The sequence below is a fragment of the Microtus ochrogaster genome, chromosome 21 (genome assembly GCF_000317375.1).
Source record: "Microtus ochrogaster isolate Prairie Vole_2 chromosome 21, MicOch1.0, whole genome shotgun sequence".
In the NCBI taxonomy this organism is placed as follows: domain Eukaryota; kingdom Metazoa; phylum Chordata; class Mammalia; order Rodentia; family Cricetidae; genus Microtus; species Microtus ochrogaster.
In genome coordinates, this window is record NC_022022.1 from 9861631 (window position 1) to 9882595 (window position 20965).

The 20965-nt window shown below is 47.2% G+C and overlaps 1 protein-coding gene across 2 annotated transcripts in view; it reads left to right on the forward strand.

The window, feature by feature from the left end:
- The first annotated feature begins 688 nt into the window (after positions 1 to 688).
- Casq2 (calsequestrin 2) overlaps positions 689 to 20965 on the forward strand; it is a 60531-nt gene continuing 40254 nt past the window's right edge. For both annotated transcript variants that reach the window (XM_013349869.1, XM_005357112.2), the window contains exon 1: positions 689 to 1096. In XM_013349869.1, the coding sequence (XP_013205323.1) occupies positions 821 to 1096 (276 nt within the window). In that variant the 5' untranslated portion in view covers positions 689 to 820. The remainder of the gene's footprint in view (positions 1097 to 20965) is intronic.

Here is a 20965-nt window from a genome sequence, read left to right on the forward strand (position 1 = left end):
TTGCCAGGACTGGGATTCCAAGAGGACCTAGAAAGGCGTGTGTATGTGTGTGTGTGTGTGTGTGTGTGTGTGTGTGTGTGTGTGTGTGTGAGCGTGTGTGCGCGTGCATGTGTGTGTGCGCGTGTGCATGTGTGTGTGCACGCGCATGTGTGTGTGCATGTGTGCGTGTGTGTGCATATGTGTGTGCATGTGTGTGTGAGCGTGTGTGTGCATGTGTGTGAGTGCGCACGTGTGTGCTCCCTCAGTGAGACAGTGCAGGCTGCATGGTTGCCCTGGAACTGAGCAACACTATCTCTAAAAGTTGCATTTTTAATGTCCTAACTTCTCCATGTTCTTAGTGGCCCCATCTCTTGCTTTCTCTTCCTCATCCTCCCACCCTCCCCCATGAGCTTTCTTCTCTTCTTTGGCCTTTGCCCTCCTTATTTCATTGGCATTCAGTACCTTTATTCTTGCCCCCCCCCACCTGCTGCCCCTCCACCACTGACACACTGTAACGCTGTATGGACAAATCCCTCAACAGTGTCATATCTGACTTATTTTATTATTATTCATTGCATGATTTATTTTTAGCCCGAAACAACTGCATCCTAAAAATGGAGTTCTTAATGAGACAGAGGCTGGGAGAGCTATGCAAGGTATCTAGGGCTTGGCCTCCCAGCCTCCTGCCCGGCTCTTTCTCTTTGCGCATGTGTGTGTTAAGCCTCCACAGACTGTCCTGAGCCCAAGACTACACAGCTGCAGGACCCAAGGAGGTGAGATCAGCCTCTTTCCTCTGTGCTGGGCTCAGCAAAACCTCCAGGAGCCTTCCATCCCATCTCCCATGATTTTGAGTCTCTGGAGAGAGAAACAAGACTTTTCCCCAATGAAGAGAACTCTCCTGCTCCTGGTGGGGGTTTATCTGCTGTCCTTCAGCAGGGCAGAAGAGGGGCTGAACTTCCCCACGTACGATGGGAAGGACCGAGTGGTCAGCCTTTCCGAGAAGAGCTTCAAGCAGATGTTGAAGAAGTACGAGGTGCTGTGTCTCTATTACCACGAGCCGGTGTCGTCAGACAAGGTGGCACAGAAGCAGTTCCAGCTGAAGGAGATAGTCTTGGAGGTGAGTGTGAGTAGGCCAGCAGCCACCTGTCTGAGTGAGCACGAGAGCCCGTGTGGCATTTCACAGGGATGTGGGAACAAGGGCATGGAGAATACATCCAGAGGTCTCACGTAGATGAAGAGGTTTGTTTTGCGTTTTGTTTTGTTCCGTTCTTTCTGCAGAAGTGGACAGACTCTTAAGGTGGAAGGGAGTGAGGGGGGTTGCACACTGACTCCCCTTTATCCAGGGAGCTGGGTGAGCATTGCTGAGGACAAAGAGCAGGGGCTCGTTCATGCAGACTTGCAGAATCAGAGCAGGGCAGCAAGATAGGCCCCAGAGGCCACGCTCCAGGCAACTGAGTTAAAGGTCTTTCTTCACATGTCCTGATGTGTCAGGGGCTCGTGTCCCATCTGACCGTTTTCAAAATGTTCCAGCTGTTGTTAGCCCTTGGCTTAAGGGAACTGAGGGATTTCTTGTGAATTCATTCAGTGCCAAGTCCCCCATGCTTTTCTCCACACTCTGCCCTGGATCCCAGAGAAGCCAGGTCCTTTGACCTTGCCCAGGGGGAGAGCGGCTAGGTCGACTTTAGACTGTGGATGTGTGCCTTTCTGGGCTGTGCATTCATCAACAGGTAGTTTTGTTTTCTTTTCTCAGAAAGTTCTTGATGTGAGTTTGGGGCCCCCGCTGAAGTCATTTCTTATTTTATCTGTATTCCATGACCTACTGGTCACCTGGCACAGGGCGCGTGGCATTCTAGTCCTTTGCCATTGCCAGAGAAAGGCTCTCGGCCTCTCCTCCTGGACAGCTAAAGGGCACTGACACTTCAAGAATACCCATGCTGCCAAGAGTCCTTCTTAGTCCCTGCAGCCAGCTCCACACACGGCTACAGGAAGGAAGGGCTGCTTGAGAATTAACCAGGCAGTAGTTTCGGGATACCCAGGCTAATCAAACAATACAATTAACAAATTCACCACATAAAAACCAGGGAGATTGAAAGTCTCAGAAAAAAAAATGACTATAATAAAATCCAGCAAAACCACACGAATATATCAAAATAACATTTAAAGACGGAGAAAGCATTTGAGAGTTGAAAGAGCCTCCTGATCAGCAGAGAGTGCTAGTGCTTTAACAAATCTCCATAGCCATCATGGTCTTCCCAGGCACCACCCACCCTGGGCCAAGGGTGGCGGCTCTGTCCCTCTGTAGAACTGGGGAATGTCCCAGGCTGGAAGAAGAACAGTCCCAGAGCGCACCTGCTGCTTAGCCCGTGAAATGGATGCATTACAACTCTCGTTCTCAGTTACAACAGCGAAGTCACACCGAGTCGGTTCGGCTAGTTCACACCTGACTAGTTAAAGCCAGACTCAGAAGAACCCCTCCATGGCTAGGGCACAGTGACGACGAGTTTTAAATACCTGCTTTAATTAATAGCACATTTGCACACGTTACTGCAAGTATGTCCCTTGTGTATACTTGGTTCTGCGGTCCCAGGGAAAAACCCTAAGAAGGGACGGCCTTGGGGTCCCGTCTTTCCAGATACCTTTCCTGTGAGGGTGTAAGGGAAGCTGAGCATGGGCTCTAGCCTGATGCTTCTCAGGGAAAACTAGAAGAAAGGGAAGATGGGAATGGTTGCGAGGAGCTCGAGGTGTAAGTTCCAGCTTTGCCCCTACTGCGCATGCGAGCCGGGGCTGATAACTATTTCTCGAAGCTTCAGTTTCTCGTTTATACAAATGTGAAGATAAAGAAACCCTTGGGGTGTGGGAGAGTCAATAAGGACGATGGCTTATGGAACACTTGCTGGGTGGGGGGACTGCTTAAAGCCCTTTGTGTGTGTTAGCTGACTTAGTCCTCAGTCACCGTGTGAAGTGAGTACGGGCACTCTCTCCAGCCTGCACCCAGGAGGAGACCCCCAGAGGCCAAGTTGCCCACTGGCACTTGCTCATTTGTGTGAGGCAGTCTGAGCTACAGCCGCATGATGTCCTCTTGGCATCAGGTGGGAGTGAAGGATGCTGCTGGCTGCCCTGTGCAGGATCCTGTCAAGCGCCTTCCCAGAACAGAGTTACCAGTCCCAGGCCTGGCCTGAGGGTCCCAGCTGAGTGACACCTGGGCTGAGAAGTGCTGAGCCCAGGAGGCAAGTCTCAGAAGTGGCAAGAAGCCAGGCTACAGCTCCTGCGTCTGTCTATTAGAATGTGTGTTTGATGCAGGCCCAGGCTCTCCTTTTCACTTGGCAATTCATGGGCCTTGCCTCCTGAGTGCTGGGGTCACAGATATGTGACGTCTTTATAGTATGTTTTTCCTGATAGGTATCTTCTTGCCTATGGTAAAGTTTAACTTAGAAGTTAGGCGCATGCAAAGATGACTACAACTAAGAAAAAAATAGTCCAGTTCCAGCAATGCTGTGTGCACGCGCACTACCATACTACCCTGTGCACACCCATAGTCCAGTTCCAGCAATGCTGTGTGTGCGTGCACTACCATCATACTACCCTGTGCACACCCACAATACAGTTCCAGCAATGCTGTGAGTGTGCACTACCATACTACCCTGTGCACACCCATAGTCCAGTTCCAGCAATGCTGTGAATGTACACTACCACACTTCACTGTTCACACCCACAGTACAGTTCCAGCAATGCTGTGTGTGCACTACCATTCTGCCCTTGCACACACACAGTACAGTTCCAGCAATGCTGTGTGTATGCTCTACCACACTTCACTGTTCACACCCACAGTACAATTCCAGCAATGCTGTGTGTGTGCACTACCATACTGCACTGTGCACACCCATAGTCCAGTTCCAGCAATGCTGTGAGTGTGCACTACCATACTACCCTGTGCACACCCACAATACAGTTCCAGCAATGCTGTGAGTGTGCACTACCACACTACACTGTGCACACCCCCTTCCTTGTTCCTTAATTGTTGAGAACTTGCAGCCTCTCTCTAGCCTCTCCTGTGCCAGCATCAGCCCTCTTGCTCTTTGAGGCCTCTGGTATGTAAAGAAGTGTTACTTGACTTTAAGCACTGTACAGACCAAGACCAAGAGTCGCACCGACTTTCTGAGAAGGCTTTGAAGTAACTAATGGGCAGGTAGCATACATGACATGGGAACCCTAAATGAAGAAAAGACTCCCGCTTCATGGGCAGGATGGAGCAGCATAATATTTCATCCCAGTACTCAGAATGGCATACGGTTTAGACTGAAAATCATTTATTTCTGGTATTTGCCAATGGGATGGCTCTTATCTAGCTTAGGGGAGACTATAGGAAAGGGGGATTGCTGTGTAACGCTTTCTGAGCATGCCCAGAAAGAGAAAAATACCATGCTGCCTTTGTGTGGGTACATGAGAAGTATGACAGGGCAGGACTGGTCCAGGAAGTGAGTGAGAATTTCCCAGGCAAAACAAAAAGGGAGGAAGGGGCAGAGAGAGAGGAAGCATCTGAGGGCTCTTAAATATCTGCTCTGAGTTCTCCCCTAAAGACTGTCCGTGGACCTGACTGCCTTAGAATAAGGTTTCTATTCCTCCTTGGGAAATCCCTCAGAGGCATTAGCAGCAGCACCCCGCCCCCTCCCCTTCGCAGAGTCGGAACCTTGTGGAGACAGTGAAGTTTTGATAGGATAAGAGGCAATGTGGTCATTGGATAGTTCATAGGAAAAGGGCAAGTAAATGCAGCCAGGGGCCTGAAGCTTGAATTTTCCTTTCCGTTCTGAGTCTAACTCCCCAGGGCTCCCTCGGGCCAGTGCACACCTGGCGCGCCGTGATACATGGGTGTCTATACATGTTTGTTGGGTGGATGAAATGCCAGAGTTTGAAAGAACCCCAGTAATCTTCCGAATTCTTCCGAACACCTCATTTCATAGATGTGGCTCTTCCTGGGGTTGTTGGGGTCAGAGCCTTGGCCCTGAAAGCCGTAACAACCTAGGCTCAACCACCTATTCTCACGAGTCCAATAAAAGAGACATGCAATAATAAAGAGAGGAAAGGGACATTTATTTATTCTGTCCATTTTGAAAAGAGTAATTCAGTGTCTCTGAAATCCATGTTTGGGGTCCTGACATGAGGTTTAGGTTTAAATAAAAGGCAAGAGGTGTTCATAGCTGAGCAGTCCGGGTCAGGGTGTGTCCCTGTCATCACTGTCTGAGTCCCAGCCCGTCCTGCCTGTGGTTGTCAGAACTGTGGGAGATCTTCTCCTGGGACAGAGGAGCCTCCCCTGACTGACAGCAGACTTCAGTATTTTCCCTTCGCCAGCCTGAGACCCCTGGGGAAATCCCAGTTTCTTGGGGCTCATTGTTTCAACTGTCTGACAGGCAAAGGGAGGAGCCACAGGTTCTCTTGGAGCATCTTCTCTCCCGCGAGAATGGTTACATGTCCTTCATGGTGGGCTCATTTCCCTGCCAGGTCCCCTCATTAACCATGTAGCACAGCTTCCTTAGAAATTCAAATTATAAAAAGAAAGAGGTAGATGAAGGATGTCATAAAACCCATCATGGCCAAGCAAGCATAGTTGGTATTCTGACATGTTTTCAGTTTTTTCCCTATGTCTAAACATGCATTTTCAGCCAGAGTTACAGATTTACAGTGTCCTGCCTTATTCTATGCCACTAAACAGTTCCATATTCATAAACATAATGTCAGCACCAGCTCAGTGTTCCATGGCATAGCGATACACATTTCAAAAAGTCATTTTCCTATTTTTTAGAGCCTAGCACAATTTTAAAAGTATTTTTAAAAATTAATTTGTTTAGATTTTCAAAGTTTTAATGAACTTTTTTTTTCTTTTGAGGTAGGGTCTCAGTTTATAGCTCTGAGTGCCCTAGAACTCAGACCAGGCTGGCCTCAAATTAACAGCAGTATGCCTATCTCTACCTTGTGAGTGCTGGAGTTGACGGTGTATGCCACCATGTCCAGTTTGAAAATTCATAATGGCATTGATTTTTTTAAAATAACATTATTTTCCTTTCACATATTTTTTTCTTCCATAATGATTTATCTATGCCCTTCCCCCATTTTCCTATTGTGATGTCAACATAAATCAAGAGAGCTGCAGCTTTGTGTGCTGTGTCCTGTGCGGTAGGGATGGAAGGTGGGGAGCAACAATAGAGCAACCCACAATTCAGTTGTTAAGTGGTGGTATAGCACAGAGATTTCACAGGCAATGGATGCTTTAGAACATGAAAATGAGCATTGTGGATTCCTGGATAGACATCTCCATCCATATGGCCAATGTTTATTGCTCTCAGCAGATAGTTGGTGTGACAAAATGAATGGGGGGGGGTGGGTGGGTGATGAAGGACCAATGTTTTCTCATCATGAACAGTCAGGACTGGTCCATTTGTTTTGGGTGAACTGGGTCCCTTGGACTGGCAAGCAACCTAAGGTTTTGGCACAAAGGCCTCATCATTTAAGTAGTTGAGCATTGGGTTGACCATTTGCTTTGGTAGCTTCCTGATAGACTGTTCCTGGGATCTAAGGTTTGGACTGCTCTTCAGCATCCCTTCTGAGAACACACTTGTCCTTAAGAAATCACCCTTTGAGAAATGCTCAACATCCTTAGCCATCAGAGAAGTGCAAATCAAAACAACTCTGAGATCCCACCTTACACCTGTAAGAATGGCCAAGATCAAAAACACTGATGACAACTTATGCTGGAGAGAATGTGGGGCAAAGGGGACACTCCTCCACATTGCCAGTGGGAGTGCAAACTGGTACAGCTCCTTTGGATATCAGTATGGTGATTTCTCAGAAAATTAGGAAACAACCTACCTCAAGACCCACCAATACCACTTTTAGGTATATACCCAAAGGATGCTCAATCATACCACAAGGATATATGTTCAACTATGTTCATAGCTGCATTGTTTGTCATAGCCAGAACCTGGAAACAGCCTAAATGCCCTTCAACCAAAGAATGAATAGGGAAAATGTGGTACATTTACACAAAGGAGTACTACAAAGCAGAAAAAAATAATGACATCTTGAAATTTGCGGGCAAATGGATGGATCTAAGAAACATCATATTGAGTGAGGTAACCCAGACCCAAAAAGACAAATATCATATGTACTCACTCATAAGTGATTTTTAGACATAAGGCAAAGAAAAATCAGCCTGCAAATCACAATCCCAGAGAACCTAGACAACAATGAGGACCCTAAAAGAGACATACATGGATCTAAACTACATGGGAAGTAGAAAAAGGCAAAAGACAAGATCTCCTGAGTAAATTGGGAGGCTGGGGACCATGCAAGAGGGCAGAAAAAAAGGGGAGAAGAAAAGAGGGGAGCAGAGAAAAAAATCTATAGCTCAATAAAAACAATTTAAAAAAGACATCACCCTTTGAGAAACTGTGTTTGCCATTACTGTAGTATCTGCATGGTGTCTCTCATGACAGTAAAGGGACATCAAATGGTATACTACCTATAATTTTTAGAAGTAGCCTGTTTTAGAGCAAGCAAAACTATGGTGATGGCTGATTCTCTAGTACTGCAACACAGGCTACTGTCTACTATTGTTTAATGTGGCAATTATAGCACAATTTCCCATGAGACTCTGTGGGGAAAGGGGAAGCTAGTTCCATGATTCATGGGCAATACCAGAATGGGATGGATGTGGATCCCAGGCTTCTGCAGGTCTTTTTTTTCTTTTTACTTATTCTTCTCTCATACAATGCATCCTGAACACAGTTCCTCCCCTTCTATTTCTCCCAATCCCCACCACTACCTCTCATCTCCCCCAGATCCACTGCCCCTCCACTTACTTTCAGAAAAGAATGGGCCTCCCAGGGATATCAACTGAGCATGGTATAACAAGATGCGATAAGACTAGGCCCAAACCCTCATATCAAGGCCAGATGAGGCAACCCAGCAGGAGGAAAAGGGTCTCAAGAGCAGGCAAGAGAGTCAGAGACACTCTCACTCCCATTGTCAGGAGTCCCACAAAAACCCAAGTTTAATAACCATAACATATATGTAGAGGACCCAGTGGGGTTCCAAAGCTCTTAGATGCATCTGCTAGGCCATTTCTCAGTCTTCAGTATCCCTCACAGTTGAGTTCCCTCAAAGGAATGAATCTAAGTCCCCATTTGATCTGTATGTTGATGGAAAATCTCTAGCTTGGTGTCACTATAGCTTCTTCGGGCACTGCAATGCACCTAGCGTCACTGATAGGTCTCACAGGTTGTGGAGGTTTGAATCAAAACATTCCCCTCCCCCCCAACCCTGTGCGTGTCTCATATATTTGAATGTTTGGTTCCAAGTTGGTAGAACTGTTTGGGAAGGATTTGGAAGTGTGCCGTTTTGGGGGGAAGTGTGTTGTTGGGGGTGGGCTTTGAGGTTTCGAAAGCTCGTGTCATTCCAGTTGTCTGTCTCTGTTTCATGGTTATTGCCACAGTATGCAAACTCTCAGTTACCTCACCTTGCCTGCCTGCTGTCATGTTCCCCATCATCATGGTCATGGACTGTGATCCTCTGGAGCCATGAGCTTCAAATTAAATGCTTTCTTTTGTTGCCTTGGTCATTTTGTCACAACAATAGAAAAGGAGCCAAGACACAGTTATGTACCCTAAAAACACGGTCATTCTTACATGCCCATCCTTGCATGCAAATAAGGAAGCTTGGGAAAAGCAGACAATTGGAAGCCAGAGGGCTTGAACTCATGGGGTTTTACTCTTTCCTTGATCAGGAGCAAGCCTCAAAGATTCACCTACTCACATGACATCTGTAAGACCAACCATTTAGCTTTGAACTCATTGGATTAAAAGAACCAAATGCAAGCAAATGAGTATTCTGTGTATTATTAAAAAAAAAAAAAAACCTGTGCAGGAGTTGATGCCTGTTCTGCCATGCCAGTTGCAGAGAAAGGAATTAACCTCTGTGGAGTACAACTATTCTTGTCCGAAGGGGAGCCCTCAACTCTCTCTGGAATTTTCCAACATGTTAGCCTATTTCAGTAGACACCTAAAGAACTTAAAAAATAAAAATGACCACATTTCATGTCCAAGATTCTGCTTTAATTAGGATTGGTCAAAGAGGTCATTAAGACACTACCATTTTTTACAAGTATTTATTTACTTGTGTGTGTATACACTATGGTATGCGAGAAGAAGCCAGAAGCTACATTCTGGCCTTGTTTCTCTACTTGGTGGCAAATGCCTTTAAAACATGTTGAGCCATCTTGGCAGCTTTCTGAATTTACTTTTTTATGTGAAAATTTTCTCACTCTGGACAAAGTACCTTCTTCTTTTAAACATTATTTTCAAGTTTAAGTGTTTATTATCTTTATTCATCTGTGTGTGTGTGTGTGTGTGTGTGTGTGAGAGAGAGAGAGAGAGAGAGAGAGAGAGAGAGAGAGAGAGAGAGAATTGCATTTGGTTTTGAGTCATACAACATTGCATTGTCCAAGAGTATGTTGGAAACGGAGGCTTTGGGGGCCCATCCTAGAATCAGAATGTACATTGAAATGGGATCCCCAGGTGATTAATAGGCATACTATGGTTCTCAAAGCACTGGGTGGTTCTATTGGACTGAAGAAATTATCCATATGGCCAAACATCATGTTGCATCTGTTTGACCTTGCTTTCTTTCTGGACTCCTTTGGATGATGCTGGCCTACTGGTATACCTCTGATTTCAAGGTTAAGCTGGGTCTTGAGGTTCAGTAATTCAAGACTGCTGTGGTACTCAGCCAGGTCTCCCAGCTATCTCATGTTGACCCTCATACCTCACGGCTGGAAAAGTTTTCCTGAAAGAGAATAATATGGGCATCTAAGGAGTGTCGCCCCTTTGAAATGTTTTCCATTGAATTGGATTTCTGAAACCAAATCAGAGGGCTATCTACAAAGTACACTTAGGGAGGACTCAGGACTTAGCTGAGAAGAGAAGACACATATCTGTTTGGCTGCTGTGCCTTGTTATTCCTTTCCTAAGAGATGCAACATCAAGGACAATGAGGGCACATGGATGCAGGGTATGCAGAGGCCATGATAGCCAAAGTGAATCATGGTAAGGTGATTCAGAGAAGATGGGAGAATGTTCTGCAATGTGACACTAAGTTATTCTTTCATCTGTGCATCAAATAGTCATCTCACTTGTAAAGACAGATGGCACGGCCTCTGATGTCTCTCATGTTCCTCTTTCGCAAATGATAAAAATCAATTTCCTTTAGGTCTGTGTTTAAGTGTCACCATCTTAGTCAATGCTCTGTTGCTGTGAAGGGAAGCCATAACCATGGCAACTCGTGTAAAACGTGTTGATTGAGTCTTGTTTACAGCTATAGAGGTTCCGTCCATTATCATCATAGCAGGGAGCCTGGCAGCATGAAAGCAGGCATGGTGATGGGGAAGTAGCTGACAGTTTTACGGCTGCATCTGCAGACAGCAGGAACAGAGAACCCCTGGGCCAGGCTTGAGCATTTGATACCTTAGAGCCCACCCCTGGTGACACACTTCCTCCTAATCTCTCAAGTAGTGCCACCCTCGATGGCCAAGCACTCACATATATGAGCCTAAGGGGGTCATCTTTTTCAAACCAACAGTCACCTTATCAAAGATGTCACCTATCTCTCTCTCTCTCTCTCTCTCTCTCTCTCTCTATATATATATATATATATATATATATATATATATATATATATATAGATAGATAGATAGATAGATAGATAGATAGATATAGATAGATATCTATATATATAGGAATATATATGCGATATGTATATACTATATACATGGGATATGTATATACTATATATATGTGTATAGTATATATTCTCCAAGGCTGCTTCTTTTCCTCTACCCTTCTTATTTTATCCATAGCACTTGGGTAGCATCTTGCATGTTGTGTGACACTTTCTATAGGATGTGAAATCTACATAGTTCAGGACTTTGTCCTACTCACAGGTCTCAGAATCAGGACAGGGTCTGACACTTGGGTACTCTGTAATACTTTTTGAACAAATATCGAAGGAAAGGAGGAGAAGGGAAACAGTAGGTGTTACTGAATGTATTGTGAGCCAGGCCCACTGCAGAAACCTTGCATATGATAGTTTATATAATTCTGATATTCCCACATCGCAGAGAAGGAAGTCAGAGAGTTGAGGAAAAATTGTCCAAATCACAAAGTTAGGAAGTGACAATTCAGCACGAAGCAGGATTTGAACCCATACCTATTCGGTTCAGGTGGCATGCTCCTTCCACTGTACAACTGACCAGGAGAGTTTCCGGTTTGTAGGTTTGTAGGTTTGTAGTTTCCAAGTGATGAAAGCATGTGTCTTGATACTTGGGATTTTCACCCACTCCTAGCCACGCTGAATTCTACAGCTGGGCTCTACGTGGCTCCTAAGGGGTTACTGTGTTTAAATGGGCAGAAGATTAGCACCTCGCTAGACTTTAATGGGTAAATGACGAAGAAAGAATGAACGGATAGGTGGAAAGAGAAAGAGATGGGAAAGGAAAGGATGGGATTTGTACACACATTGTCTATACTGGAAAAACACTTTTGCTTGATTTCTTTTTCGAATTACGTAATTTGGTGAAGTGGAAGGCGTGTGCGCCAGTAATACACAGGCCGGAGAGCGACTTTTTGAAGATGGGTTTTCCTTCCACCACGTGTGTCGTGGGGCTCAAACTCAGGTCATTAAACAGGTTTGGTGGCCAGGATCTTTGCAGCCTGAGCCTTCTCTCCAGCTCAAGTTTTTCTGTGTGTTTGTTTGCTTTGCTTTTTAAGTCCAGGACAGAAAAGAGGTTGAGTTTGTGTGATTCTAAAATCTGCGTGTTCTCCTTTGCTTCCTCCCACTGAAATATGGGTAAAATATGCTCTTGTTTGTTTATTTGTTTGTCTTCCCAAACCCTGGGATTCTCAGTCCCACGTGTGTCTGTGCACACGGACAGAAAGAAGCCCCAAGCTTTTTCAGGCCGACCCTGCATTCCGAGCCCATTTAGCACTGGCACACATCCCAGTGGCTGCTCTTCCAAACCCCAAGGCAGAATGAAGCTGCTGGAGTCGAGTGAATCTGCAGCTAGAATAGATGATGTGGGAATACTGGGCAGAGAATAGCAGCGCACGCAGGACTCGGGGATGTTGTCCAACTGCTCCCCACCCAAAGACGGCCCCCTTCAGTCTCACACCTGCTCCACTCTGAGAAAAACCAGATGAGGTCAGGCTTATTTTGGTTTGGCTTTGAGAGTCCTCACACAGGGCCCGTGCTGTTCCAGGAGAAGCATCCTCCCCCCTCCCCACACTCCCAGCTCATGTGACGCTCTGGCGCCCCGAAACTGGAGAATGGGCCTTTGCTGGGCACTTTATACAGTGCAGGTGATCTGGGATGAGTAAAGCAACAAGAAGCTAGTGGGGGAGGGGGGAGTTCAGTTGACTGTAGTTAAGCCTTCCCTGTACAGAATTAATGAAGACGTGAAGATTTCGCAAATGGAGGGGCTGGTAAAATGACTCAGTGGGTAAGGGCGCTTATCGAGTAAGCCGAATAATCCGAGTTTGATCCCTGGAGCCCTTTGTGTGACACACGAACCACACAATACATGAGCCCCCGACACATTGAGCACGTACAATAATAAAAATAGTCCTACCCCGTACAACAGAACCACAGTTCATCTCGAAGCTTCTCCCCACCATCTTGTATCATCGGGGTTTGATAGCCTCTCACGGGCACCCACTTTTAAATGAGCTACCATGAAAGCCAGCACCATGGAGATACAGTAAGGACTCTTACATGATAAAGCAGTAAAAGAAAGAGGACGTGGAATCTGCTGGAGAAACTGAAAGGCTTTTTATTCCCATCGCCAGCCTGGCTCTCTGGTAACTTGTGCTTTGCAGGTTGGGGTGGGGCGTGCCGTGTGAGCGTCAGTCTCTGTCCACACCTAATGTGACTTGTTCGCCCTAGAAAGCCAGTTCAGCCCACAGCGTCAGGCTGTTTGAAGATGTCTCAGAAGGTTCTGCAGAGTCTAAGCTACATGCAGCAGGCCAGAATTATCCACCCAAGCTGTTTCTGCTTGGACAGCCTCTCAGGAAGAGATCCAGCACGCCATCTTGCGATGCTGTGGGCTGCCAAGGCATCGGAGTGTTCAGGGTGCCTGGTTCCAGGAGCTCCCTCCTGCTGCTGGGTACCCAAGCCAAGCACCCTCTCCTCCCCATCATCTGCTGTGTGCTGGGCTGGCCCTCACCTGGTTCTGTCTCACCCCTTCCCCACAGCATCCTAGGTCAGGATATCAAGCTATTAGCTGACCACCCCCCCCCAATTTACCTATGAAGCAAATGAGTTTGAGTCTGTGTGCTAGCCATGTGGCTGCAGGCAGGGTGGGATTTTCCAAGGCTGAATGCTTGTTTTGTGAAATATTCCAACAGCCACAATATGTACTTTCTTCCCAGACAATCTTATAATTGTAAAACAGACACAAGACACTTGTAAAAGTGACCCACACATATTTGGTGCACAGTTACAGACTGCTTTTGAACTCATTGCTATGTGACATCCCATAAAACATCCTCCTCGCCACACAAGCTAGTTTTCCATAGCCTCTGCTGTCATTAGTAGATGTGATCGGAATATTTCTTGTCAGAATTTGTTGTTGTTTTGTTTTGGGGTCCTTGTACTTACGATGCAGCCCAATCCGCCCCAGCACCCCTGAGTTCTCAGATCCAGCTTGGCTCAGTTATTTCATAAAGTTCAGCCAAGGAGAACCAGGCTTCTGCTTTTCAGTGTGCACCATAGGTCAGAGAAGTCCAAGCCCTTCGTTCACAAACAGGAGGTCTCTCCGTGGGCAGGGCACTCCCTCCTCCCCTTTCTAATAAAAGATGATACTAACCAAGAAAAAGTGAATGTAGAGGGCAGGCTTCTCTTTCTGATCCCCAAAAGGTCTGGGCACCGTGTGTGGGGTTCTTATCAGTGTGTGTGTGGAGGGGGGAGGGCTTCAGGGAGTCTCCTGTCAGACCGCATCTCCACAGCTCTTGAGAACAGAACTCTGCTAAGAACATTAGGAAAGGGCATGGCCTAGCCCCATGTTAATAAATAATTAATTAATCAGTTTATTTATTTATATGGTGCTGGTGATTGAACCAGAGCTCTGCTCACGCAAGGCAAATGTTCTATCGCTGTGCTTCCAGACCCAAATATTGCCTTAGGATTAATTTTGTTGTTAGAGCGCTCTCTCTCTCTCTCTCTCTCTCTCTCTCTCTCTCTCTCTCTCTCTCTCTGTGTGTGTGTGTGTGTGTGTGTGTGTGTGTGTGTGTGTTACTGGGAATTAAACCCATTTGTTTTTTATTCCATGAAATGCTCTTGTTAGTGTAAGATGGATAAACGAAAGCCCTGACCTCCAGGGACAGCCTCCCTCATTCTGTCATACTGGATATCACCCAAAGCTGTGCAGTGAGAGACGGTGCTCACGTGTCAGAAGCTGTGTGGAGCAAAGGTTCTTGCTGTATGTGGGCCTAGGGCTAGAGGCATGGGATCAGAGCAGAAAAATCCACTCTGGGGTTCCATCCCAGACTTGCTGAGTGAGAAGCACTGGGTGGACTTGCGGGACTGTGTTAGCACCAGTTTCCCCTGCAGGAGATACCCGTGTATGCTTGTGGTCAGGACAAGGTTTAGAATAGGGTTTGCCCCACAGTGGCTTTTACAGGGAATACACCTCCACTAAGTGCTTGCATATAGGTCGTGCTGGTAACAATTGGCTCTCGCTTCTTTTTTGAATAGAAACTTGACGATCAAGGAAGCTATAGCATGCTCAGCTCACAGCTGGTCATCAGCAGAGCCAGGGCGTGGGCTCAGGTCCCTCTGGTTCCCTCTGCAGAAGTGGGTTGCAGTGGAGGAGCGCTCCGATTCTGGAGCAGTGTCAGAGCTGAACTCTCAGTGGGGTTGTTTAAAAACTGTGGTTGCAGACAAGTTAGTTAGCCTCTTGTTTCTCCATTTTCTCATCTGCAGAGCTCTTCCTTGGGAGCCCCTCATGAAGATTTCATAAGAAAATTCACATGAGGCAATTAGTGCTGTGGTTGGCATAGTGAATACCCACTCAGTACTATCTTTTTTTTAACATTTTAATCTAATTGTGTGTGTGTGTGTGCATGTGTATGTGTGTGAATGTGTGTGTGTGTGAATGTGTGTATGTGTGTGTGTGTTCATGCCATGGCATGTATAGAGGTCAGAGGACAACTTTGTGAAGTCAGTTGTACCCTTCTACCACGTGGGTACTAGAGACCAAATCCAGGTTGTCAAGTTCAGTGGCAAGGGCCTTTCCCACTGAGCCATTACACCGTTTCCCTAATTGGTGCTTTATTGCGGTTGTTTTATAGATGTTCAGCCTGGAGGGATGCAGCAAACACACAGCATCAGCCTTTGGGTCCCTGCTTTGGCACTGGGTGGGGTAATAGGTCCCCAAAGTGCCAAGAAAATAAGAAGTCTCCCTCCCCCCTCAGCACTTTCAAGGGCTACCCACTGCCAGCCTCAAAAGGCTTCAGTAAATGCTTGATTCTCATAAATAGCTGTCCTCATCCCCAGCAGCCTCCTTGGTTGACATAATGTGTGCCAACTGCCAGGCTATACATAGCCCAGGACTTGCTTGAGAGTGGCCAAAAGCGACAGGAGATACCGGAGATAAACGTGGGCTCTCGGGTTTCAGGGGACACAGTTTTGAGTAGTTTGACATGTTGCCAGATGGCATCGGGGAAGGACAGGGAGAGCAGAGCTCTCTGGCTCCTGGATCGCTTAGAAAGAACAGCAATGCAGCCAGGGTACTTACTGTTAGTGGCTGGCCTGAGGGACAGCGTCTTTGAGCAGAGGTCTGCAGAATTCTCCTCAGGCTTCTTGGTTTTGATGCTTGCAGATTCTTGAGTTTGCAGAAGCCGCCTCTTTCAAGCGGCCCTCTCCAGAGTTCTTACCCTTCCCCTCTTTCCCATCTTGCCTCCATCCAGGAAGGAAATTCCAGCTTCTCCCCCTGTATTAGAGCTGATAAATTCTATACAGGGACTTGGGAGGCACACACAGTCCTATGCAGGGGCTTGGGAGGCACACACAGACCTATCGGATGCCCTGACCTCTGAGGCCCAGGGCAATAGCCAGGCAGCAGGGGGGACTTGTCCCTCTCACTCCCTTGTGCACTGACTTCCTTTCATGGACAAACTTCTGGAACAAGCAAGCCACACCTGCTCCAGCCTGTCCTTGCCACCCACTCGACTGTCCAGTTCCCTGCATTGGCGCCTGTCCCGGCTTTTCTTTACAAGGTCATCCATGGCTCACCAGTCCAGGAGGGAGACCAGCCGGGGGTCCTGCCCCTCCTGGACTCCCTGGGGCACCAGGACTTAGTGACTCTGCAGTCAGGGCACCATAGTGATCCTTTCATGCCTTTCAGCTTCTGAGCAGCTCCTCCTTGCACGGGGTGGGTGCTTCTTCAGACACCTATCTCCACGCATCTGCTTCATAACCTCTCACATGGCCAGCTCTGACCTGAGGCTCTGTCATGCCCCAGGCCCCTAAGTGGCCCAGCCTCTCACACCCTCAGCTCCTCTGGGAAGCTTGAGTGTTTTCTGTGACCATGAATTCACTGCAACTCTATCAGTTCTGTGAATCTAACCCCAGTTCTGGAATATTCTCCTGATGTTACCATTTGTCCTTTGTTCTGGTTTTTGGCTGGAGACCCCAGATCACCTCGTGGCCCCTCTGCTTTGTTCTCTCTCGAAAGCCAAGGAAGAAGGCCTGGGCCTCGCTGGCACTAGTACTATCTCTCCGCTCATACTAGCCACCATATAAGGCTCTTGCTTCTTCATGGTCCAACCTCTGTCTGAGACCAGAATCATCTCCCAATCTGACCACACGCCTGCCTGCCACCTGGATGCCCTTTCTTCCCATAGCCTTCCTCTGCCTGGCCTGGGTCTACCCTCTCTGAACTCAGGTCAATCTCTTTGTTCTACTCAATTCCAAATTATAACTTCCAACCCCAGAGTTCAAACCTTTACTCTTTTTCCTATACATCTCAGACACAGGACACTTCCTACCTCCTCCAAATACAACTTGCTCCATTAAGCTAGCTTGTTCTGGTCCAGCCCTTGACATGTCCCCCTTCAAACCTACGCTGACACTGTTTACTCCCTGTGGATGTTCTTACTCCTTCTGCCCATCTACTGTCCCACTGGCCTCTGCTCTCACAAGCAGCCTCCCTTTTAATTGGTTCATTTACTTGAGGCACTAATTTGGGAGTCAGTTCAGCTACCCTCCTGGGTGCTGGAGATAGCATGGGAGAAAGGCAGACATAGACACAGAGCCGGCTGCCTGAACACCGACAGTAGAGAGGTGATTATCACAACCATCATATCCAAACCAAGGGAAAGTTGCAGAGGAAAATCTCAGGGTCCCTGAGTAAGCACCGAGTTGGGAGCAGGGGTCAGAGGTCACCTTCTAGAGAATGAGCATGTCCAAGTACACCGCAAAGACAGCAGAACTGGGTCAGAGGTCATCTTCTAGAGAACTAGCATGCCCAGGTACACTGCAAAGACAACAGAATTGATGAAGAACGTTGAAGGGCGCCTTCTAGATGGACTGGAGAACATATCTAGATGCAGGCTCCCATTAAGCTGAAGAGGCAGAGGGCCCACCATGCAGGGCTGTGTGGTTATGGAGGGATATTTAGACACACCCAAAGTTCATGGAAACCAAACCCACAGCACTCTTCATGGCCTGCCAGGCTCTTTATGGTTTGCCTCCCACTCCTGCCCAAAGGCTCTCTCTCTCATGAAACTCCATAGCCTTTAAATCCGCCCTGCTCTTTTGGCTGCCTCTCTCATTAACTCACTCTTAGCTAACGATCGTTACTTCTCTTTCCATCCTGATACCCTGGGCTTTGATACTTGGGGATCAGCACACAATCCAGAACCATATTCAGCTATCATACTTTTGTTTTGTTTTGCTTTGGAGCCTGTCCTGGAACTAGCTCCTGAAGACCAGGCTGGCATCGAACTCACAGAGATCCACCTGCCTCTGCCTACCAAGTGTTGGGATTAAAGACACGCACTACCACGGCCCAGCCTTCATATTATTAAGGAGGAAATCTACACTTATTAAGCATCTACTGTATGTGAAGACCCATGCCAAACACTTCATAGTTGTTATTTCTGTTGACCTTCAAAAGTTTAAAAGAGTCCCATGGTGTAGATATTGTTACTGCCTACATTGTGCAGTGAAGTCACAGCACAGACTAGTGACAAAGTATACAATCCAGGAATTGACACTAAGTCCCACGTTCTTCATCATTGGGGTCTAACAAGTATAGGTCACTTACTCATTTAAAGGTAGCATGCACATGGACCCGATCATTCCAACAGCAATGGTACTATAAATACAATATAGTAACAGAAAGAGAATGACATACCAAAAACAAATAGTTGTCAGCTACTGAATTATTATATTGTTTATTTATCATGGTATCTATGATATTATTTATATAGAACTTTGTTAGAAGTCCTTTTTGGGTAAAAAGAAATCAGCAATGGCCAAACCAAATCCTAATGATCCTGAGAGAGTGAACAATGTTTCCATTCCAGGAGCCACATATAACCAGCCAACAGATGGGGCTATTTTCTAGGATGACCTCTCAAGCAAGACAGAGAAAGAACCCACCAAACTCAAACCAGTCAGGAATGGCTGCAAGCTAGCAGGAGAAAATCACAGTCACGTATAAAAGAGTATTCTGATTTTCTGGGAATGTAAGAAACATGGAGGCAACCTTTTTTCTCGCCCGGGACTCACAGTATTGGCTGATAATTGCTTCTTGCCACTCTGGCTCACAAGCTCCTTGAACTTGTGCTGTGCTCAGACCAATCCATCCGTGCACCCACTGTCTCCAAGGAACTGCACAGATTACAGGAGACGATTGAGATGGCCACAGTGAGGAAAGAGTCGCAGTGCAGAAGAGATATAAACCCAGATTCCAGAAAGTACCAGAGCTCACTCCTGGGGATGGGCCACCCGCTTTCTAGAAAAGACAACTGAGCGAGATGAGCCTGGGCCTGCTCTGGGCATCCAAGCTTTGCTAAAGTTTGGAGACCTGAGGGAGAGAGAGTAAGTGAGGTGGGGTTTAGGGTGTAGGAGTGGGGTGATGGAGGAAACGAGCCACGTGCAAGAGGCAGCCGTCACCAGTTTGCCTACTCCAGCCTCCCCAGAGACTACCGGTCCTCAGGAACCCAGTCACACCAAGAGTTAACTCAGAGGTCTTGGGTCTTCACCACCACCCCTTCCTCATTCACTCCCACAGTACTCTTAGATGTCTGCCGGCTCAGACTGATTTAAGCTTGTGAAGGCTGCATGCTAGAGCTGGTGATGGCAACGGTGAAGCTCAGAGGGGCAAGCTTTGGGTTGAGGGAGGATGGAAGCTGGCAGCGATTCAGGAGGTACAGGAATCTGGAGTCAGAATGCTGAGGAGGAAGAGGAACAGGAGGAGGGGGAAGGTACAGCTCACGTATTGGGGCTTTCTGGCCCACCTGTGATATAGGACAGAGATAGCTACAGACCACTCAACCATATTCAAAAGTCCCATGCAGATATCAAGACAGGAAAGGCTATGTTTCACACGCCCAAGAGATGAACACATTTGTGCTTATGTAAAACAAACAAACAAACAAACAAACAAATAAATGTGGTGGTGTGTCCTGAGGAGAAGTTGGAATCAAACACTCTTGTTTAATTCTCCAAGTTAATTTCTCGTTCTTTGCTGATGTGTGTGTGTGTGTGTGTGTGTGTGTGTGTGTGTGTGTGTGTGTGTTGGGGGGTGTGGGCGTGTGGTACGTGCATGTCATGGCACACACGGCACGACACGCCTATGGAGTTTAGGAGGACAACCTTGTTGAGTCAGCTCTCTTTCCACCTTACGTGGACATAATGCAGGCTGTGAGAGCTGGGTGAAGAGGGCCTCCAGTGCTCAGTGGACCGTTTCCATGCCTCCCTGGATTAGTAGTACCTCCCACACTAAATGGAGAGATCAAAAGAGCCAACGTGAGCCCACAGCTGGAACACTGCCGTGTGACTTTCGGAGGAAGAGCAATCATTCATAGCTGTGCTTTCCAGAGAGTGACTGACTGGAGAGCCCCGGCCTCAGAACCACAGGGTGTGGCTGCGCAGTGATGGATGAGAGTGTGGATTCCTGAGCCCCACCCAGCTCTAGCTTCTCAGTTCAGTCAAGAAGGACCAAGAAGCCCCATTTTAACAGAGCCTTGGGTCATTCTTGTGCCGACTGAAGTTTAAGGACTACTGTCGAGGCTCATGCTGGAGAAGAGGGAGGAATTTACTGTACTGCAAAGCTGGGTGTGGTGGCTTTGAATGATTGACAGGGGAACATTCATTTAAGATTTTGACTTCTGTAAATAGGACAGGGCGGCTTGCAATGAAAAAACAATATTTGTTAGGAAAAGAGAACACAGCATGGTCTGATGGACTGCATACAATAGCCTACACCCGAGAGATTTTGCAGCGATTGGCGCGGGGACCTCATGGTGAGTCACAGCGGTGATGCGGCGTTCCCAGCCTTCCCAGTCCCGGACAAAATCCAAGTAAAGAGAAACGTTCTGGGATGTTCAGGGTGGCAGTGATTCCCCGTTCCTGGGGTCCTCTCTCCACTGCAGGCACCGGGCATTCCTGCAGCAGATCGACATTCTGTTAGGATCCTTAGTCTCAGAAGGAGGGGCTGGTTCAGAGCCAGAGAAAAAGAGAAAGGCTGAGAACAGATGAGAAGGAAGCGTGACTAGGCCAGGACAGATTTGCGCTCACCTCGGAGGACCTAGGAGGTCTAACTGGAAAAGGAGTGGAAGGAAGAAGACAGCGGGGATACAACAGGGGTAGACACAGGCACGGAGGATGGAAGACAGCGGGGATACAACAGGGGTAGACACAGGCACGGAGGATGGAA